Source organism: Chiloscyllium punctatum, chromosome 49 (genome assembly GCF_047496795.1).
Source record: "Chiloscyllium punctatum isolate Juve2018m chromosome 49, sChiPun1.3, whole genome shotgun sequence".
Lineage (NCBI taxonomy): Eukaryota > Metazoa > Chordata > Chondrichthyes > Orectolobiformes > Hemiscylliidae > Chiloscyllium > Chiloscyllium punctatum.
This window is the reverse complement of record NC_092787.1, coordinates 14,039,268-14,060,853: the sequence shown is the minus strand read 5'-3', so window position 1 is coordinate 14,060,853 and position 21,586 is coordinate 14,039,268. Positions and strand designations below refer to the sequence as shown.

Here is a 21,586-nt window from a genome sequence, read left to right as displayed (position 1 = left end):
AGCACCTCACCTGTGACTATCAATGATACAAATATCGCAGCGAGGCCCAGCAATTACTTCTCTCTATTCCCACAGAGTTCTAGGGTACACCTGATCAGGTCCTCGGGATTTGTCCACCTTTATGCGTTTCAAGACATCCAGCACTTCCTCCTCTGTAATATGGACATTTTGCAAGATGTCACCATCTATTTCCCTACAGTCTATATCTTCCATATCCTTTTCCACAGTAAATACTGATGCAAAATATTAATTGAGTATCTCCCCCATTTTGTGTGTCTCCACACAAAGGCCGCCTTGTTGATCTTTGAGGGGCCCTATTCTCTCCTTAGTTGCCCTTTTGTCCTTAATGTATTTGTAAAATCCCTTTGGATTCTCCTTAATTATATTTGCCAAAGCTATCTCATGTCCCTTTTTTGCCCTCCTGATTTCCCTCTTAAATATACTCCTGCTGTCTTTATACTCTAAGGATTCACTGAATCTATCCTGTTTATTACCTTACATATGCTTCCTTCTTTTTCTTAACCAAACCCTCAATTTCTTTCGTCATCCAGCATTCCCTATACCTACCAGCCTTTCCTTTCACCCTAACAGGAATATACTTTCTTTGGGTCCTCGTTATCAGATTTCTGAAGGCTTCCCATTTTACATTCGTCCCTTTACCTGTGAACATCTGCACCCAATCAGCGTTTGAAAGTTCTTGCCTAATCGTCAAAATTGGCTTTTCTCCAATTTAGAACTTCAACTTTTAGATCTGGTCTATCCTTTTCCAGCACTATTTTAAATCTAATAGAATTGTGGTTGCTGGCTCTAAAGTGCTCCCCTACTGACATCTCAGTCACCTGCCTTGCCTTATTTGATCAGAGTAGATCAAGTTTTGCACCCTCTGTAGTAGGTACATCCACATACTGAATCAGAAAACTTTCTTGTACACATTTAACAAATTCCTCTCCATCTAACCCCTTAACACTATGGCAGTTTCAGTCTATGTTTGGAAAGTTACAATCCACTACCCTATTATTCTTACAGATAGCTAACATCTCCTTACAAGTCTGTTTCTCAATTTCCCCCGGACTATTAGGGGGTCTATAATACAATCCTAATAAGGTTATCATCCCTTTCTTATTTCTCAGTTCCACCCAAACAACATCCCTGGATTTATTTCCAGGATTATCCTCCCTCACCACAGCTGTAATGCTTTCCCTTATCAAAAACACCACTCTTCCTCCTCTCTTGCCGCCTTTCTATCCTTCCTGTAGCATTTGTATCCTCGAACATTAAGCTGCCAGTCTTGCCCATCCCTGAGCCATGTTTCTGTAATTGCTATGATATCCCAGTCCCATGTTCCTAACCATGCCCACAAATCACTGCCCCAGGTTAAACTATTAGTTATGGCTTATATTTCAAGTTTCATCAAGAGACATATCTCAAAAAACATATAATCAAGAAAGAACCCACTCTACTAACTACTGCAGACTTTCTGTAGACCACACTTAAAACAATATACTTATCCGATTCTGTGCTGTGAACTGCGCCCAAACAGTTCCTCCAAGATCAGTTGTGAATTTCACTGTTTGTTAATTTTCCCAGATGCACTCTTTTGAAACTGAGGCCACTGATTCTTGATTCCCCATGACAGAGAAAATATCTCAACAACTAGCCCATCAGGCCCTCTCAGAATTAATGTTTGAATAAGTTCACATTTCATTCTTAACTCCAATGTGTATAATCCAAACCTGCACAGCATTGCCTCACAAGACAAAACCCTCAACCCAGAAATTAACACAAGAACCTTCACGGAGTTGCTTCTCGTACAAGCCTGTCCTTTAATAAGGTGACAAAACTGCAAGAGCTGTCTCACCAATATGCTGTACAAGTTTAATGAGCTATCCCTATTTTATGATCTGACATAATTATGCCTTCATAATTATGTCGTACCTAATCGCTAGGAATCAAAAGTCAGGAAAGTGGAAGCAAGACCACAATCAGTTTAGTCATGATTCTGTATTGCAGCATTCTTTAGTCTTAGTGAGTTTTGAGAAGAATTGTAGCTCAGGTTGAGGTTCTGGATGTAGGTTTGCTCACTGAGCTGGAAGGTTCATTTTCAGACATTTCATCACCATACTAGGTAACATCTTCAGTGAGCCTCTGGATGAAGCACTGCTGATGATTCCTGCTTTCTATTTTTATCTTTGGGTTGGTGATTTCATTTCCTGTTCTTTTTCTCAGGGGGTGGTAAATCGGGTCCAAGTCAATGTGTCCAGGATACATGAACATCAACTAGCCACAAAACGACATGACCGTCTCTCACTAGTATCATTACATACAGATGTGGAAGGATGCTACTTCGACTGGGACAACACACCCATCCTAGGACAAGCCAAACAGAGACACGCATGAGAATTCCGAGACACATGGAATTCCAACTAGAACTCTACCAACAAATACATTGACTTGGACCCGATTTATCACCCCCTGAGAAAAAAAACAGGAAATGACATCACCAACCCAAAGAAACCCCAACAGAAAGCAGGAATCATCAGCAGTGCTTTGTCCGGAGGCTCACTGAAGATGTTACCTAGTATGGTGACTAAACGTCTAAAAATGAACCTTCCAGCTCAGCGATTCTTTAGTTTGTATCTAAATATCCTGCATTTCTGTTTCCTACCAAAGTGGACAACCTTACATTCTCTTCCCCCACCCCCACCCCAGTATACTCCATTTATTAAATATTTTGGCCGTTGGTCTTTGGTCTTTAGTCTGGGTCTTTGCTCCAACTGTATATATTTCAATGCAATCCCTTCTCATTTTTCTGAACTCCATGAATATAGGAACACTCAACTCAAGCCCTCCTCAAAACAACAACTCTGCCATTCCAGGGATCACTCTCGGGCAAATCTGTTTATCTTCTTAAAAAGACAAGGAGATCAAAACTGCATGCAATACATCAGATGTGGTCTCACCACAGTCCTGTATAGCTGCAGTAAGACACCCTTGCTTCTGTAGTCAAATTCCCTTGCAACAAAAATTAACATACCACTTACTTTCCTAACTGCTTGCTGCATCTGCAAGCAGACTTCGAGTGGCGGGAGTACAAGAACTCTAGGTCATCTTATACAATTGACAGTCACCAAGCTATCACCATTTAAATAATACTGTCAGTCATTGTGCATTTCCTACAGAAGTTGATCATTTCACACTTAACCACATTGTACTGCATTGGCTAGGTAGTTACCCATTCACTCAACTTAGCTAAATCACGTTGAAGCATCCACATCCTCCTCACTACTCAGTCTATCATGGCTTTATGTTTCAACAAACTTGGAAATATTACAGTTCATTCTCTTATCATATCGCTGATGCTGCCAAGTATTCCTCAGAATTTCTTTTCATTGTAGACTTCTAGCCTCTGCAATACTTTGCTTTTGGACAAGGGAATAAAGTACTTGGTACATGTAAATAGTACCACTGCAATATAGAATTACAACTTTTAAGAAATCTTCAGGACAACAGACAAAGAGAAGGGGAACGGGACTAACTAGTAGCTGTTTCAAAGAGATGACACACAAGCACATTTTCCCACCTTGTTTGTCCATTAAGTGAAATTTTAGTCGCACATGCCCTCAAAAATGGGATGGGGAAATAGTAAAATTTCCTGTTGACAATAATCCAGCACTATCCTTGGAGCTAAATGATGCTTGGGTGTGGACGATTCAATGTGATTTAGCTAAGTTGAGTGAATGGGTAAATACCTGGCCAATGCAGTACAATGTGGGTAAGTGTGAAATCATCAACTTCTGTAGGAAATGCACAATGACTGACAGAGTATTATTTAAATGGTGATAGCTTGGTGACTGCCAATTGTATAAGATGGCCTGGAATTCGTGTTTAAACATTCTGACTCAAAACAACATACTAGCACCTTTTGGTTTGCTTAGAAGTAGGCCAAAAAAAAACCCAAAACAAAAACTCTTAAAAACAGAGAGGGACCACTGGACACACACTGTAACTGATCAGCTCCCACCTCCTTCCACTTCAGCTGCTGGATACAAATCTTTAGCGCCTCGGCTGAAGTCTTGGCTTTGGAGGTGTCTACAGTCACGACGCGCTTGGTTTTCTTCAAGCGGCCGTGACGGCCCGGTTTGCCCTCCTCCGATCTCCGAGAGCGCCGCAGCTTTGCCGCCTCTTCGCTCAGCGACGCTAAGGCTCTGCGAGCCGCCAGGGGCAACCCCGGGGGCGGCGGCGGCAGCAGCGGGACCGTTGAGGTCGTCTTCTCTTTGGCCCCGGAGGCGGGGGCAGATGCAGAGCCGGGCCACTTTTGGTCTTCATTGGCCACGGCCGGGTGCACTGAGCTGGGCTGGGGTTCAGGTTCGAGCTCAGCCTCGGCCTCGGCGCCCCCGACTGCCGCCGGCTGATTCATAGCTCGAGCTCGGCCTCGCACTGTGTCCCTTTAAACCACCAACCGCCCGCCTCGCGCCCCATCCCCTGCGCGCGCTCCCATTGTTTACGCGGCTTGGTTGACAGCGCAACGGAAGCCGAGAAACTCATAGCGCCAACGATAAGAAAGGAGTTTTTATTTTTTTTAAAAAAAAGGACGGAGATGGTGTGGTGACGGTATGTGGAACAGCGAAGGCTTTTTATCTTCAAGACCCACGTCACAATAATCTTCATGTCGTGCTTCTAACCAGGTCAGCCAGGTGGACCTCAGAATAGATTGGGGCTTCTAAACCTGGTTGAATCAGGGAGCCCTGGCTGACAGAGATAAACAGGAGTCCTGGCTGACAGAATCTGGTTGTGTAGCTGAGTGGTCTAAGGTGCTAGATTTAGGTTCCTGCCACAAAAGGAGGTATGGGTTTGAATCCCACCGCTGCCATTTGTGCTGACTGATTATTACAGGGGCACAGTGGTAGTGTCCCTACCCTTGGACCAAGTGACCTAAGTTGAAGTGCCACCTGCTCCAGAGGTGTGTAATTACATCTCTGAACAGGTTGATTAGAAAAACAGTGCTCTATTCCCACAAAGGTAAACAGTAGTCCAGAGGGTCTGCTCACTCAGAACTGGATTTGAGGAAGCTGTGCCAGTGGCAAGTATTGTACAGATGTGTAAGAAACAAACTCAATAAAATTTTAGACGAGACCAACAAATCTGGAAACAAGACAATTTATTACAGACTTGCAAGTACGGGCTACAATGCACAAAGCAATTGAGCAAATTAGAACTTAGGTTAGTGTACAGTTATACCCTTTGAGCTGAGTGAGGTCATCTTTCCAGACTCCTAATTACCCAATCTCTCTTACTGTGCCAGACCACTGCCCAGCTGTGGTCCACCCTTATTACTTCCCCCTTCCCCAGGTTGGCAACCTTTCTTTCTGTAAGTGCTGACACATAGATTTATTTTGTCGACAGTACATTTAGATCTGGTTTAACATTTTGTATCAATTCTGCTGGTACATTCCATCCTCGGACATTTCATTAACTTGTATCATTTTGTATAGCTCAAGCATTTTGGTTATCTCAGCTTTTTGCTGAAAGCATAATTTTTCCAAAAGAACTTTATTTAATTAACCACAATTATACACTGAAAAGTCCCTTAATACCTGCAGGGTTAATAGTTCTCTTGCTGTACCCCTTTTCTGTATGCTTTTTCTATATCTGCAAAAACAACACTTTACCCCATTTCTAACAGATGTAAGGGGCATTGAGTATGTGGGAGATTAGAAATGTAGTTTCTGCAGGTGGAGGTGGTGGTGAGAGATGTCATTTTTGCACATGGGTGAGGGGGTGTTGTGGGGGGAGGGGAAGGGGAACATTACACAAACGGTCACAGGACTCTTGCAGCATACTTAAGGCTAAGACTTTAATTAATATAGGAGGGTCTTTAAGCTAGGAAATAACAATGAAGGGTTATAGCTGACCACAAAGGAAGCAGCAGGGGCATTTCACAATAAAGCTTATAGTATGATAAAAGAACAAGCTGTAACAAACAAGGAACAAAGAATGCAGACATACAAGGACAGCAGGGTGGCCAGATAAGAAAATAACTAGAAAAAAACAAGTGAAGTAACCGGCTTATGATAAAATGAGATTAGGCCAATGAGAAAAGAGAGGCTTGATTCAGCAACTTGCAAACTGAACAAAGAAAGTTTACATGTTTTGTTACGCGCACATTTTTGCTTGATTGCAGAGGCATCCGGTACTTGCAAGGCTGTAATAAATTGTTCTGGTTTCCTAGGCTTTGTCTCAGGCTGATTTGTGAGTGAGTTCTGTTTCTCACAAGTACAAGAGTTGGCAGGTCATGTTACAGTTGTTTGGTTTGGCCACATTTGAAATACTGCATACAGTTCTGGTTGTCACATTACCAAAAGGATGTGGATGCTTTGGAGAGGGTGCAGAGGAAGTTCACTAAAATGTTGCCTGGTATGAAGGGCACTAGCTATGATGAGAGGTTGAATAGATTAGGATTATTTTCATTAGAAAATTGGAGGTTGAGGGGATCCTGATTTTGGTCTATATTATCATGAGAGATATGGACAAGGAGAATAGCAAGAAACTTAATTTCCCCAAAGTGGGTGACTCAATTACTAGGGGTTAAGAGTTCAGAGTTCAAAGTGAGAGGGGAAATGTTTACGAGAGATGTGTGGAAAGTTCTTCTGCAGAGGGTGGTGAGTGCCTGGAACATGTTGCCAGTGGAGGTGGTAGAGGTGGACACGATAACATCATTTAAGATGTATCTAGACAGTTACACAAATGGGCAGGGAGCAGAGGGGTACAGACCCTTAGAAATTAGGTGACAGGTTTAGATAGAGGATCTGAATCAGTACAGGCATGGAGGGCCAAAGGGCCTGGTCCTGTGCTGTAATTTTCTTTGTCTTGGTAAATAAAAGGGTGATGGGAGACCAGCCTCTGTAGAGTTACTTCATTGGTGACAAGAGAAAAAAGTATGCCGCTGAAGAAATTTTCTTGCCACAATTGTCTCTGAATTAGGGTAAGCATTTCTGGCAACAAGCAGTTATTTGGGAAGTTTGGCTCATTCAATCCTGATATCAAAGACTAGGCCCAGTATATGGAAAGACTTATTTTTTCTGGGCAAATAATATTGGGACAGATGAAAAGTAATGAGTCATTTCCCTGATACTTTCTGGACTAATGCTTTTTCAGTTACTTGGAGCCTAACGTTCCCTGAGGCACTAGATACTAAAACCTTTTGAGAGTTGATGGATTTAGTTAATTCATATTATGGCCCTAAATCTCCTGTAATTCTATGATACCAGAGGTTTTACTCAAGAACAAAAGGAGAATCTGTCAGGATTTTTGATGACATGAATACCATTGTCAGAAACATTGGACTTGGTTTAACCCTTAATGAGATGTTGATGGACCATTTGGTATGTAGGATTAATGATGTAACGATGCAAAAGCACCTACTAATTTGAAGCCCAACTAGACTTCGAAACAGGCACTACAACTGCCTTTGTCATTAGAAAATATGGTGTGAAGCTGGAGTTACAGGGTATGCCAATGGAAGTGGACCCCCCCTTGACAAGCTGGCAGAGTTTGGAGATCATCACTTGAGTGAAGGCAATGGGACAGCCTAACTCAGGGCATGTCCTGAACAGAGGGACGCTAGGTCAGCCCACAACAAAACTCCAAAACAAAGCCATGCCTTCACCAATGGTTACAATTTTCTTCAGGATTTGGGCTGGCAAGGCATTGTAGTTGCCGCTGATGTGCAGATTTGAGTCCAACTGGATCTAAATTGAGTAAGAGAACTGATAGGCTGGTAAAAAGGAGAGTGCACTCCCTGGAAAGCCCACCTACATCTGGCTTGGAACAGTTAAGTTATTCAGTAATCACCAAATCAGAACAAAAATAAATGTCTGGTTAAATGGTCACCCAGTACTAATGAGATTTGATACCAGTGTGGCTGTAGTAATGATTGTAGAACCAGTCTTATGCTAAGAACAGGGAAGATTAATAAGGAGAAGTTAGAGAACTTTGACTTGTCTGTAGACTTTTTTTTTAAAAAAGTCAAGCATATGCCTTGGGAAAAAGATGTCTGTTCCATGCATCCCAAGTCCCCTACTTGGGCTGCAGAATCGACAAAACTGAGTTATACTCGTTGGAAGACAAGAAGGGCAATCAAAGGTGCTTCGGCTCCCACATCTACACTGGAGCTTAGGCCTCTCCTTGAATTAATGAAGTATTACTGAAAGTTCATAAGTAACCTGGTCTCCGTCTTAGCACTTTAGATCTGTTATGGAGAAAGGATCAGTCTTGGAAATTGTCTCTTAACCAAGACGTAGCCTTTAGGGAAGTGGAAAGCAGCTATCAAAGGTGTTGGCACAATATGATCCCAAGAGACACTGTTGCGCACGTGTCATGCCTCCCCATACTATATCAGGGTACTGTTGGCTCACAGCCCAATGAAGAGGAATGCCAAACTTCCTGTACTTTGGCTGATACAGAGCACAAATATTCCCACAAATAGGAGAAGGAAGGTTGTGGCAGTCATCCTTGATGTGAGAAAGTCCCACCAATACCTTTACAAATATAAATGCATAATAGTAACAGACTGCAAACCCCTGCTAAGGCTTCTCAAAAGAGGACCAGATGCTGCTGCCCATAGCTTGAGGTTGAATTCAACAGTAGGCTATCATTCTAGGTGTGTACAATTACAAGTTGAAACACCATCCAGGAGCTGAAAATGTGTTACTGGAAAAGTGCAGCAGGTCAGGCAGCATCCAAGGGGCAGGAGAATCGACGTTTCGGGCATGGGCCCTTCTTCAGGAAGGCCAAGTAGCAAGTGCTGGTGCCTTGAGCCACCTGCTGCTGGCGGATACACCACTGCTGGTGCCACCACTGGAAGAGTCCATTCTGGTTTTAAATTTTCTGGACACCCTTTTGGTTCTGATAAAATTAAAATGGCTGGTGGTGATGGAGAAAACAAAGGGCAATCACATCCAGATGTGAAATCTTTCTTGACCTGGTGAGACCAGATCACTGGAGAAGATGGAATTTTATTATGGGGAGCAAAGTAATTGTCTTGAGCAAAGGTCGTTCCCAGATACTAGCTGAACTCCTCCTGGAGTGACTAAAATGAAGATCTTTGCAAGAAATTAAGTCTGGTGGCCAGGATTTGATGCAGGCATAGCTGAGTTAGTGGAGCAGTGCACAGAGTTCCCATAAGGTCAAACATTTCTACCAGCAACTACCTCCCATTCTTCAGAATAGCCGGGTAAACTGCGAACTTGGTTACATGTCAACTAGGCCAGCTTTTCATGAGCCCAATATGCCAGTGTCAGGTGGAAGTAAAGGGTGACTTGGTGACGGGATATCGGCCTCTGTGGAGTTATTTCACTTAGTATGCAATATATCACAAAAGAAAGGTGCTAAAGGAACTGAGCAGCTCCAACAGCAACTGTTGAGATCAACTGACTTAACATTGAGTCTGATGTAACTCTTCAGAACTGCTTTAATGTCTTTCCTTTAAACTTCAGTGTTTGGAGGGTACTACTAAATAATTTATATGGAACCTTTCAACTTATTCCAAATCCAAGGAAAGTTATGCTCGGAAGCCCAGTCACTCGACAAGGTAGGAAACATAGTCAGTTTGGCAGTATTTGTTTTTCAGAATGCACAATGCTGGAGATCTGAAGTTGTAACTGAATGGGTTGGAGAAACATAACAAGTTTGGTGGCATCTGTGGAGAGACAAACATAGTTAACAATTTGATTCCATTATGATTCTTCTTTGGATTATTGGAGTGCATCTGCCACTTCCAAGACTGTTGGGTACCCAAGGCAGCACAACCCAGTTAAGGTTATTTTAAGTATGATCGTTGTGGCAAGGTAGGAAATGCAGCAAAGCTTTGCACCATGCAAACTTTCACCAACAATAGTGACTGCTATGTTACTGCATTTGATAAAAAGGATCTTGTATATATAAGTATATTTATATACTGCACAAGAGTGCACTATATAAATAAGCATCCAGGAGGTGACGTGGTTAGATTTGAGAATTACACTTGACGTTAGTTCCAGTATCTATGTAAAGGTGTGATTATGTCAATCTTCTGGGAACCACAACACATCATTGACTACATCACTTTTTTGTGTGATGTTGATTATGATTCTGTATTGAAAATATGTTGCTGGAAAAGCGCAGCAGGTCAGGCAGCATCCAAGGAGCAGGAGAATTGACATTTCGGGCATGAGCCCTTCTTCAGCTTCATGATTCTGTATTAACATATTCATTCATTCATTCATGAGGGCTTAGTGGTTGTCACTGCTGCGTCACAGTGGCTGAGATGCAGGTTCAATTCCAGCCTTGTGTGACTGTGTGGAGTTTGCATGTTGTGTCCATGTCTGCCTGCATTTTCTCCAGGTACTCCAGTTCACTTCCAGAGTCTGAAGATGTGCAGGTTAGGTGGATTGGCCATACTAAATTGCTCCCTAGTGTCCTGGGATTGGAGGCTAGGTGAATCAGCTATGGTAAATGCAGGGTTATGGGGATAGAGTAGGCAGTTGGGATGATTTTCGGAGGGTCAGTGCAGGACCTGATGGGCTGAATAGCCTCTTTCTGCACTTAGGATTTCTATGATATTAGCCTCAGCATTGATTAGGACTAATTGGCACAATGGAAATAATAGTTTTATTTAAGGTCACACGTTTTCTTTCTCCTTGAGTTCTCGTTTAGTCAGCCCCCCCCCACAACAAAATAAATTTTTTTTAAAAAATCAGGACCTCTGTTAGGTTTTTCATTTGACCATGACACACCTAACCATCTCTCCAGAGTTTAATTGCTGAGAAGTGAGATGGAAGAGCGAAGGAATTCTGGGAAGGTGAGTCTAACCGTTTAAAAGACTTACCTCAAGCATCAGGGCCTCCATTTGCTGAGAAGTGCGAGGAAGGAGCGAAGGAATTCTGGGAAGTTAAGTGAAAGTAAACCAGAGACCCTACACTGCAGGGCCTCCCTCCCACCTACCTCCTCTAACCTTACTAAGAGTCTGTAAACTAGGTAAATTTTCAGATTTCTGTTTTCTTCTTCTCTTCCCTGGTTTAGTTCTGTGCCGGCTATCAGAGTAGAGGGATATGGATGTTAGGGCCATTGCATGTTCCTCTTGCAGAATGTGGCAGGAGAGACACTTTACACGTCTCTGCCGATTACATCTGCAGGAAGTGCACCCAATCCAGCTCCTCGAAAACCGAGTTAGGGACCTGGAGCTGGAGCTGGATGAACTATGGATCATCCGGGAGGCTGAGGGGGAAATTGAGAGGATGTAGAGGGAGGTGGTCACTCCCTAGACACAGGGTAAGGACAGCTGGGTTACTGTCAGGGGGAGGAAAGGGAACCAACAATCAGAGCAGGGATCCCCTGTGTCCATTCCCCTCAGCAATAAGTATACCGTTTTGGATACTGCTGCTGGGGACAGCCTACCAGGGGAAAGCCATAGTTGTCAGGTCTCTGGTACTGAGCCTGGCACTGTGGCTCAGAAGGGAAGGGGGGAAAATAGAAAAGCGCTAGTGGTAGGGGACTCAATAGTTAGACGGTTGACAGGAGATTTTGTGGTCAGGAACGGGACACTTGGAAGGAACGGCACACCTGGAAGGTATATTGCCTCCCTGGTGCCAGGGTCTGGGGTGTCACCGATCGAGTTTACAAAGTTCTGAAGGGGGAGGGTGAGCAGCCAGAAATAGTGGTACGTATTGGCGCCAATGATACAGCCAGGAAAGGGATTGAGAATCTGAAAAGTGACTACAGAGTTAGATTGGAAGCTGAAGATCAGAATGAGAAGAGTAGTGATCTCAGGTTTGCTAATGGTGCCAAGAGATAGTGAGATGAGGAACAGTCAGCAAATGCAGCTTAACACATGTCTGCGAGACTGGTGCAGGAGGGAGGGCTTCACATACTGTCTGGGGAAGGTGGGACCTGTACATGAAGGACAGGTTGCACCTGAACTGGAAGGGTACAAAATGTCCTGGGTGGGAGATTTGCTTGTGTGATTCGGGAGGGTTTAAACTAGTTTGGCAGGGGGGTGGGAATCAGAGCCACATGTCTGAGTGAGGGGTCAGTTGCAGACGGGACAGTGACAGAATATATTGAATCTATCAGGAAAGTTTCTCACACGACGAAAGGGATCAGTTAAAATGTGTCTGCTTTAATGCAAGGAGTGTCCGAAATAAGAGTGATGAACTTAGAGCATGGATCAGTACTTGGGGCTACGATGTTGTGGCCATAACAGAGACGTGGGTTTCACAGGTGCAGGAATGGTTGCTTGATGTTCCAGGATTTAAGAACGTTTAGAAAGAAAAGGGAGGGTGGAAAAAGAGGAGGGGGTGTAGCATTGCTAATCAAAGAGTACATCACAGCTACAGAAACAAAGGTTGTTCTACTAAGTCAGTATGGGTGGAAGTTAGGAACAGCCACTGCATTTGGGGTTTTCTGCAGACCACCTAATAGCAGTAGAGAGATTGAAGATCTCATAGGCGAGCAGATTCTGGAAAAATGCAAAAGTAGCAGGGTTGTTGTTATGGGTGATTTCAACTTTCTCAATATCGACTGGAACCTAAGTGCAGATTGTTTGGATGGAGCAGTTTTTGTCAGGTGTGTTCAGGAGGTTTTCCTTACTCAGTATGTAGACAAACTAACGAGGGGAGAGGCCACTTTGGATTTGGTGCTCTGCAACAAGCCAGGACAGGTGTCAGATCTCGCGGTGGGAGAGCACTTTGGTGAAAGTGATCAAAACTGCCTCACATTTAGCATAGCCTTGGAGAGTGAAAGGAGCAGTTACCGAGGTAAGATATTTAATTGGGGAAAAGGAAAATGATGCTATCAGACAGGAGTTGGGAAGTACAGACTGGGAGCAATTGTTCCACAAAGGGCACAGCAGACATGTGGAGACTATTTAAGGAGCAGTTGCGAGTGATGCACAAATTTCTTTGTCAGAGACAGGTAAGAAGGGGTAAGATTAAGGAACCTTGGATGATGAGAACAGAGGAACTTCTCGTCGAAAGGAAGAAGGCAGCTTACATAAGATGGAGGAAGCAAGGATCTAGTACTACTTTAGAGGATTACAGGCTAGCTAGAAAGGAGCTCAGAATTGGACTGAGGAGAGCCAGGAGGGGGCGCGAGAAAGGCTTGACAGGAAGGATTAGGGAGAACCCAAAGGTATTTTACTTGTATGTGAGGAATAAGAAAATGATCAGGGAGAAGGTAGGGCCAATCAGGGATAGCGTAGGGAACTTGTGTGTTGTCTGAGCAGATAGGGGAAGCCCTAAATGAGTTTTTTGCTTCGGTTTTCACCAAGGAAAGGGAGCTTGTTGTAAATGAAAACTTTGAGGAGCTGGATACAGTCTTGACCAGATCAAGGTTGAAGTTGATGTGCTCGAAATTTTGGAAAACGTTAAGATTGATAAGTCTTCAGGGCCAGACCAGATTTATCCTAGGCTGCTCCAGGATGTAAGAAAGGAGGTTGCTAAGCAGCTGGCAAGGATATTTGCCTCCTCACTCTCCACGGGAGTCGTACCAGAGGATTGGAAGGGTAATAGGGAAATCCCTGGCAATTATAGACCAGTCTTACATCTGTGGTCAGCAAAGTTTTGGAAAGAATTCTGAGGGATAGGGTTTATGACTATTTGGCAAAGCATAGTGTAATTAAAGGCAGTCAGCATGGCTTTGAGAGGGGCAGGTCATACCTCAAATCTTATTGAGTTCTTTGAGGAGGTGTCAAGACAGGTCGATGACGGTCGAACAGTAGATGTGGTGTACATGGACTTCAGCAAGGCATTTGAAGGTTCCCCATGGTAGGCTCATTCATAAAGTCAGGATGTATGGGATACAGTGAGATTTGGCTATCTGGATTCAGAATTGGCTGGCTGATAGAAGGCAGAGAGTGGTTGTAGATGGAAAGTATTCTGCCTGGAGGTCAGTGTTGAGTGGTGTCCCGCAGGGCTCTGTTCTTGGGCCACTACTCTTTGTAGTTTTTATAAATGACTTGGAGGAGGAGGTTGGGAGGTGTGTTAGTAAATTTGCAGATGACAAAGGTTGGAGGTGTCGTCAATAGTATAGAGGGCTACTGCAGGTTTTAGCATGACAGACAGGATGCAGAGCTGGGCTGAGAAATGGCAGATGGAGTTCAACCTAGATAAATGTGAAGTGATGCATTTTGGAAGGTCAAACTAGAATTCTGAATATAGGATTAAAGACAGGATTCTTGGCAGTGTGGAGGAACAGAGGGATCTGGGAGTGCAAGTTCATAGATCCCTCAAAGCTGCCACCCAAGTGGATAGGGTTGTTCAGAAAGCATATGGTGTTTTGGCTTTCATTAACAGGGGGGTCGAGTTTAAGAGCCGTGAGGTTTTGCTGCAGCTCTACAAGTCCTTGGTGAGACCAGACTTGAAATATTGTGTCCAGTTCTGGTCGCCCTACTATAGGAAAGATAGAGGCTTTGGAGAGAGGGCGCAAAGAAGGTTTACCAGGATGCTGCCTGGACTGGAGGGCTTGCCTTATGAAGATAGTTTGATTAAGCTCAGACTTTTCTCTGGAGAGAAGGAAGAAGAGAGGAGACTGATCAAGGTGTACAAAATAATGAGGGGAATAGATAGAGTCAATAGCCAGAAACTTTTCCCCAGGGCAGGACTGACTGGTAGGAGAAGTCATAGTTTAAAGATATTAGGAGGAAGGTATAAAGGAGACAGAGGTAGAGAGTTGTGAATGCATGGAATGTGTTGCCAGCTGTGGTGGTGGAAGCAGAGTCATTGGGGACATTTAAGTGACTGCTGGACATGCACATGGATATCAGTGAGTTGAGGGGTGTGCAGGTTAAGTTACTATATTATACATTAGGATTAAATCTCGGCACAACATCGTGGGCCAAAGGGCCTGTTCTCTGCTGAACTTTTCTATGTTCTATGTTCTAAAACTAAAGACTATACAACGCATAAACTAGCAATTCTGTCCCTCTCATCTTTGGTGGTTAATACCCTACATGAACCTCCTCTCATCCATGTCTGGAATAGTTTATGCTAATAGGGTTAGATGAAAGCGATGACTGGATTTAGTAATGAAAGTCAGCATAGATTTGGTGACTAACTTGATTCAGTTTGGTAAGATAACACCAAGAATTGATAAGGGTAGTGCAATCGATGTGGTATATGTAGACCTCCAAAGGCATTTGATAAAATACCAATAATAATTTTGGCAGCAAAGATAAGAACTCCATGGTATTAAAAAAATTAAAGAATCAGTGGCAGCCTGACTATGAAGTTAGGTGAACAACAGTAAAGAGCCATGGTAATAAGGGACTCCATAGTGACAGGAACTGACTGGGGTTTTTGTGGCAGCAGACGGGACTTAAGGATGGTGTGTTGCCTTCCTGGTGCCAGGGTTAAAGACATCACAGAGTGCAGGAAATCCTCAAGGACGAAGGGGAAGAGCCAGAGGTGGTGGTACATGTCGGCACAAATTATGTCGAGAAGAAGAGGAAGAACATACTACAGCGGGACTTTGGAGAACTAGGAAGAAGGCTGAAAAGCAGGATGTCCAAGGTGGTTATCTCTGGTTTTCTTCCAGTTCCTCGGGCTGGTGAGGCCAGAAACAGGGAGATAATGGACTTGAATGTGTGGCCGGGAAACTGATGCAGGAAACAAGGATTTAAATTCTTGGATCACTGGGGTATGTTTTGTGGTAAGCATAAATTCTACAAGAGAGACGGTTTGCACCTTATAGGTTAGGGACCAGCATTCTGGCAGGCAGGTTTCCTACTGCAACACAGCTACGTTTAAACTAAGTAGCGGGGGGAGGGGACAAACTGGATGTTTAAGAAGGAAATTGGAGGGAAAGTTAGAACAAGGGAAGTCAAGAAAGACAACTGTATCAATGAGGCAGAAAACTCAGAAAGGGATCATGCTGTAAGGTTGAGTGAAATAGGAGTCAATGGGAAGGGTGAGGGCAGTAACAAATTAAAAATACTATACATGAATGCACGAAGCATTAGAAATAAGATGGATGAGCTTGAGGCTCTTTTGGAAATTGGCAGATACGATATTGTGGGGATAACTGAGATGTGGCTTCAAGTGGACAGGGCCTGGGAAATGAATATTCAAGGCTACACGTGCTATCATAAGGACAGACTGACGGGCAGAGGGGGTGGGGTGGCCATGTTGGTAAGGGATGATATTCAGTCCCTTGCGCAGGGTGACCTAGAATCAGGGGATGTAGAGTCAGTGTGGATAGAGCTGAGAAATACTAAGGATAAAAAGACCCTCTTGGAAGTTATCTACAGGCCCCCAAACAGTAGTCTGGATGTCGGATGCAAGTTAAATCAGGAGCTGAAATTGGCCTGTCGCAAAGATGTTACTACAGTTGTTATGGGGGATTTCAACATGCAGGTAGACTGGGGGAATCAGGATGGCATTGGACCTCAAGAAAGAGACTTTGTGGAGTGCCTCCGAGATGGATTCTTAGAACAGCTGGTGCTGGGGCTGACCAGAGAGAAGGCAATTCTGGATCTGGTATTGTGCAACAAACCAGAATTGATCAGGGACCTCGAAGTGAAGGAACCATTGGGAAGTAGTGACCATAATACAATAAGCTTCAATCTGCAATTTGAGGGGGAGAGGGTACGATCTGAAGTGACAATATTTCTGTTGAATAAAGGGAACTATGGAGCTATGAGGGAGGAGCTGGCCAAAGTTCATTGGTGCAATACCTTAGCAGGGATGACAGTGGAGGAACAATGGCAGATATAATGCAGAAGTTGCAGGATCAGTTCATTCCAAAAAGGAAGAAAGATCCTAGGAGGAGGCATGGGATGCCGTGGCTGACGAGGGAAGTTAAGAAACATATAAAGTTAAAAGAGAACAAGTATAACATAGCAAAGATAAGTGGGAAAATGGAGGACTGGGAAGCTTTTAAACAACAACAGAGGATTACTAAGAAGGAAATACGCAGAGAAAAAATGAGGTACGAAGGTAAACTGGCCAATAATATAAAGGAGGATAGTGAAAGTTTTTTTAGGTATGTGAAAGACAAAAAAATGGTTAAGACTAAAATTGGGCCCTTGAAGACAGAAACAGGGGAATATATTACAGGGAACAAAGAAATGGCAGAAGAATTGAATTGGTACTTCAGATCTGTGTTCACTGGGGAAGACACAAGCAATCTCCCTGAGGTAACAGTGGCTGAAGGACCTGAACTTAAGGAAATTTATATTTGCCAGGAATTGGTGTTGGAGAGACTGTTAGGTCTGAAGGTTGATAAGTCCCCAGGGCCTGATGGTCTACATCCCAGGTGGCTTGAGAAATCGTGGATGCGTTGGTGATTATTTTCCAGAGTTTAATAGATTTGGGATCAGTTCCTGTGGATTGGAGGGTAGCTAATGTTGTACCACTGTTTAAGAAAGGTGGGAGAGAGAAAGCAGGAAATTATAGACCAGTTATTCTGACCTCAGTGGTGGGAAAGATACTGGAGTCTATTATAAAAGATGAAATTACAACACATCTGGATAGTAGTAACAGAATAGGTCAAGGTCAGCATGGATTAATGAAGGGGAAATCATGCTTGACTAATCTTCTGGAATTTTTGAGGATGTAACTCTGAAGATGGACGAGGGAGATCCAGTAGATGTAGTGTACCTGGACTTTCAGAAAGCTTTTGATAAAGTCCCACATAGGAGGTTAGTGAGCAAAATTAGGGCGCATGGTATTGGGGGAAAAGTACTAACTTGGATTGAAAGTTGGTTGGCTGATAGGAAACAAAGAGTAGTGATAAACGGCTCCATTTCGGAATGGCGGGCAGTGACCAGTGGGGTACCGCAGGGAAAAGTACTGGGACCGCAGATTTTTACAATATATGTTAATGATATAGAAGATGGTATTAGTAATAACATTAGCAAATTTGCTGATGATACTAAGCTGGGTGGCAGGGTGAAATGTGATGAGGATGTTAGGAGATTACAGGGTGACCTGGACAAGTTAGGTGAGTGGTCAAATGCCTGGCAGATGCAGTTTAATGTGGATAAATGTATGGTTATCCACTTTGGTGGCAAGAACAGGAAGGCAGATTACTACCTAAATGGAATCAGTTTAGGTAAAGGGGCAGTACAGAGAGATCTGGGTGTTCTTGTACACCAGTCAATGAAGGTAAGCATGCAGGTACAGCAGGAGCGAAGAAGGCTAATAGCATGCTGGCCTTCATAACAAGGGGGATTGAGTATAGAAGCAAAGAGGTTCTTCTGCAGCTGTACAGGGCCCTGGTGAGACCACACCTGGAGTACTGTGTGCAGTTCTGGTCTCCAAATTTGAGGAAAGACATTCTGGCTATTGAGGGAGTACAGCGTAGGTTCACAAGGTCAATTCCTGGAATGGCGGGATTACCTTACACTGAAAAACTGGAGCAACTGGGCTTGTATACCCTTGAGTTTAGAAGACTGAGAGGGGATCTGATTGAGGCATATAAGATTATTAAAGGATTGGACACTCTGAAGGCAGGAAACATGTTTCCGCTGATGGGTGAGTGCCGAACCAGAGGACACAGCTTAAAAATACGGGGTAGACCATTTAGGACAGAGATGAGGAGAAACTTCTTTCACCCAGAGAGTGGTGGCTGTGTGGAATGCTCTGTCCCAGAGGGCAGTGGAGGCCCATTCTCTGGATTCATTTAAGAAAGAATTGGATAGAGCTCTCAAGGATTGTGGAATCAAGGGTTATGGAGATAAGGCAGGAACAGGATACTGATTAAGGATGATCAGCCATGATCATATTGAATGGTGGTGCTGGCTCAAAGGGCCGAATGGCCTACTCCTGCACCTATTGTCTAAATACTAGAATACAGATTGAGCTCATTATTATTGCTAAATAAATGGTGTTTGGTAGCACTGTTAATGATCCTTCCAGCACTTAACTTATGATTGAGTGTAGTCTAGGGTGGTAATTGGCCAAGTTAGATTTTTCCTGCCTTTTGTATGGAAGACATACCTGAGCAATTTTCCACATTCTTGTTTAGTTGCTGGTGTTACAGTTGTACTGTAGATTAGCTAGGTTTGCAGCAGGTTCTGGAGCATGTTATCAGTATTGTTGCTGGAATGTTGTCAGGGCCCCTGGCCTTTGCAGTATTCAGTGTCTCCAGCCATTTCTTGATATCACGTGGTGCAAGTTAAACTGACTGAAAGACTGGTATCTATGATGTTTGGCCTCAAGAGCCAAGATGTATCATCCACTCAGCACTTCTAGCTGAAGAATACTGCAAATGCTTCAGCTTATCTTTTGCACTGATGTGCAGGGTCCCCCATTATTGATGTTGGGAGATATTTGTGCAACTTCCTTCTCCAATGAGTATTTAATTGTCTATCACAATTCATAAATCATTGTGGTAAGACTACAGAATTTACATGGTCTTTGGTTGTGGAATTGCTTAGTCCTTTCTATCAGATGTTGTTTGACACAGAAGTAGTCCTGTGTTGAGACTTCACACCTCATTTTGGGGTATGTCTAGAACTGATCTTAGCAATGACCCCCTGCATTCCTCATTGTACTGGGGTTGATGTCCTGGCTTGATGGTGAGAGTTGAGTTGGGGATATTCTCGGCCATGAGGTTGAACATGTTTGTGTACAATAATTTATTGTATTTTAAAACCTAAATTATTATGTCACGATGGAAAAAGAATTGCTACTTAGTAATTGGTATCACTTTCATCTTGATCATATTTGCTTTCTCTATAATTCATTCTCTATAACACATTTATATTGTTCCACGAGTTTAGTAAAAATGCAAAGCTGAAATCTTGCAACTACAATGATTGATTTTACATTCAAGATTTGATGTAGGATAAAAAGTTGAATCTGCTTCTGCTCTCCATGACATTTTATTCTCTGCATCATTCATATGGTTAAAAGGCAACCCATGACATCAGATTCAAATTTGTTTTTTTTCCGATTGCAGCATCACGTGAAACAAAATAATACGCACCAACATTATAGTTGCAGTGGGAATGCACGCTCGGGCCCAGATTTTCAACCCCAGGTCAGGAGCGTAAAGACATGACACTGCCTGGCTCTACAATCCTGATCTGGGAGGAAGAAGTAACCCAGAGGACATATTTTCATTCTGTGGTGGCAAGGTTCCTTAGGAGGTGGGTTGGATGATCCCAGATTGAGAACAGAGACTGCTGGTTTCAGTTGGGTCTGAATGCAAGGCCTGCTTCCCTGCATCTTTACTACAGTGAACAGACAGCCGCTGTAACTGCTGTCTTGCAAGACAAAGCAGGTAACCTTGGAAACATAGTTCAGCATGCTTCCCTCACTGTTCAGTCTCTAATTATAGTGAGGCAAACCTGGACGGCAGCGTAAGAGGTGAACGAAGGACCCTGGCATATAGTTAAAGGAAGAGATCAAGATCCTGGACAAATCCCTTTCCCCAGCAAAATTAAAGAAGTCCCCTGAAAAATTGGATTGATCATTACATTGCCAGCATCCCTCATATGCTTCATGTAACCCACATGCTTGTTCAGGATTGCCTCTCCCACCTAAACCTTTTCCATCATGAGACCAGACCTCACTTTGGCCATGCCTCTTGCCCATGCAGGCCATTCCCTTGGTTCCTACACCAAATTTTGTCCCCTGGAGTAAACAGTAAACTGTCTCTCTCACGTAGCGGAGTCGTGGGTCTGGCATTGGCATTTCTGATGCCATATTTGTCCAATTCCCTGCAGGTAAACCATGTCCTTTTATCTGTAACCAACACTCCCAGGAGTTTATGTATTGCATAAGATGTGCACAGTTTTTCTATTGTCATCCCTGTGTTTGATAAATTAACTCTATGAACTTTCAGCCACTTTGAGTGGGTGTCCACAATGACTAAGAACATTGAACCCTTGAAGGAACCTGCAGAGTCAACATGTAACTGAATCCAGACTCTGCCTGGCCATTCCCATAAATGCGAGAGCTGCTGGTGGTAATTTTTGTCCTTGACACACAGGCACTGCCTCACCATTTGTGGCTATTTTTGCCAACAGTCCTGGCCACCACACATACCTTCTCATCAACATCATAATTTTGGAGTCCCCTGGATGACTCTGGGGGAGTTCAGGGATAATTACTCTTGCTCCCTATAAAATACCATCCTCTTCTGTGGTCTGATTTTTCGGAGTCCAAAAAGATTTCAATTCTGGTTCCCCTCATTGCCACTAGCTGTTTCAGTTTTGCCATGACTAGATCTTTCTATGTCTAAAGTCTGATATTGTCAGCTGTGACTGGAAATATTTCCAGAAATTTTAAACCTATTATGGCCTCTTCCTGCATCTAACTGCAATTGAAAGTACCCATTGCTCGTGTAGAGCTTCATGAAGGATGCCTCCACCCCCCACACCATGTCAGCTTTGCTGAAGTGGCTCAATGCATCTGCAACTTGGCCTCCTGAATGGTATTACAACTTGTATTGATACACATTTAGGATTAGAGCCCACTGCTGAAATTAGTCTGAAGCTATGGGCAACACTGCCTTGTCCTCTTTAAGCAGATCTAGCAGGTGTTTGTGATCTATTATTACAAATTTGCATTCATAAAGATATTGATGGAACTTCTTGACTCCACAT

General features: G+C 43.4%; 1 protein-coding gene across 5 annotated transcripts in view; it reads right to left on the bottom strand.

The window, feature by feature from the left end:
* The window catches only part of ttll11 (tubulin tyrosine ligase-like family, member 11), a 226,157-nt gene extending 221,663 nt beyond the window's left edge, over positions 1–4,494 (bottom strand). For 4 of the 5 annotated variants that reach the window (XM_072566444.1, XM_072566445.1, XM_072566447.1 and 1 more), the window contains exon 1: positions 4,022–4,494. In XM_072566444.1, the coding sequence (XP_072422545.1) occupies positions 4,022–4,417 (396 nt within the window). In that variant the 5' untranslated portion in view covers positions 4,418–4,494. The remainder of the gene's footprint in view (positions 1–4,021) is intronic. The other variant, XM_072566446.1, reaches the window with a different exon arrangement.
* Between the last annotated feature and the right edge of the window lie 17,092 nt (positions 4,495–21,586).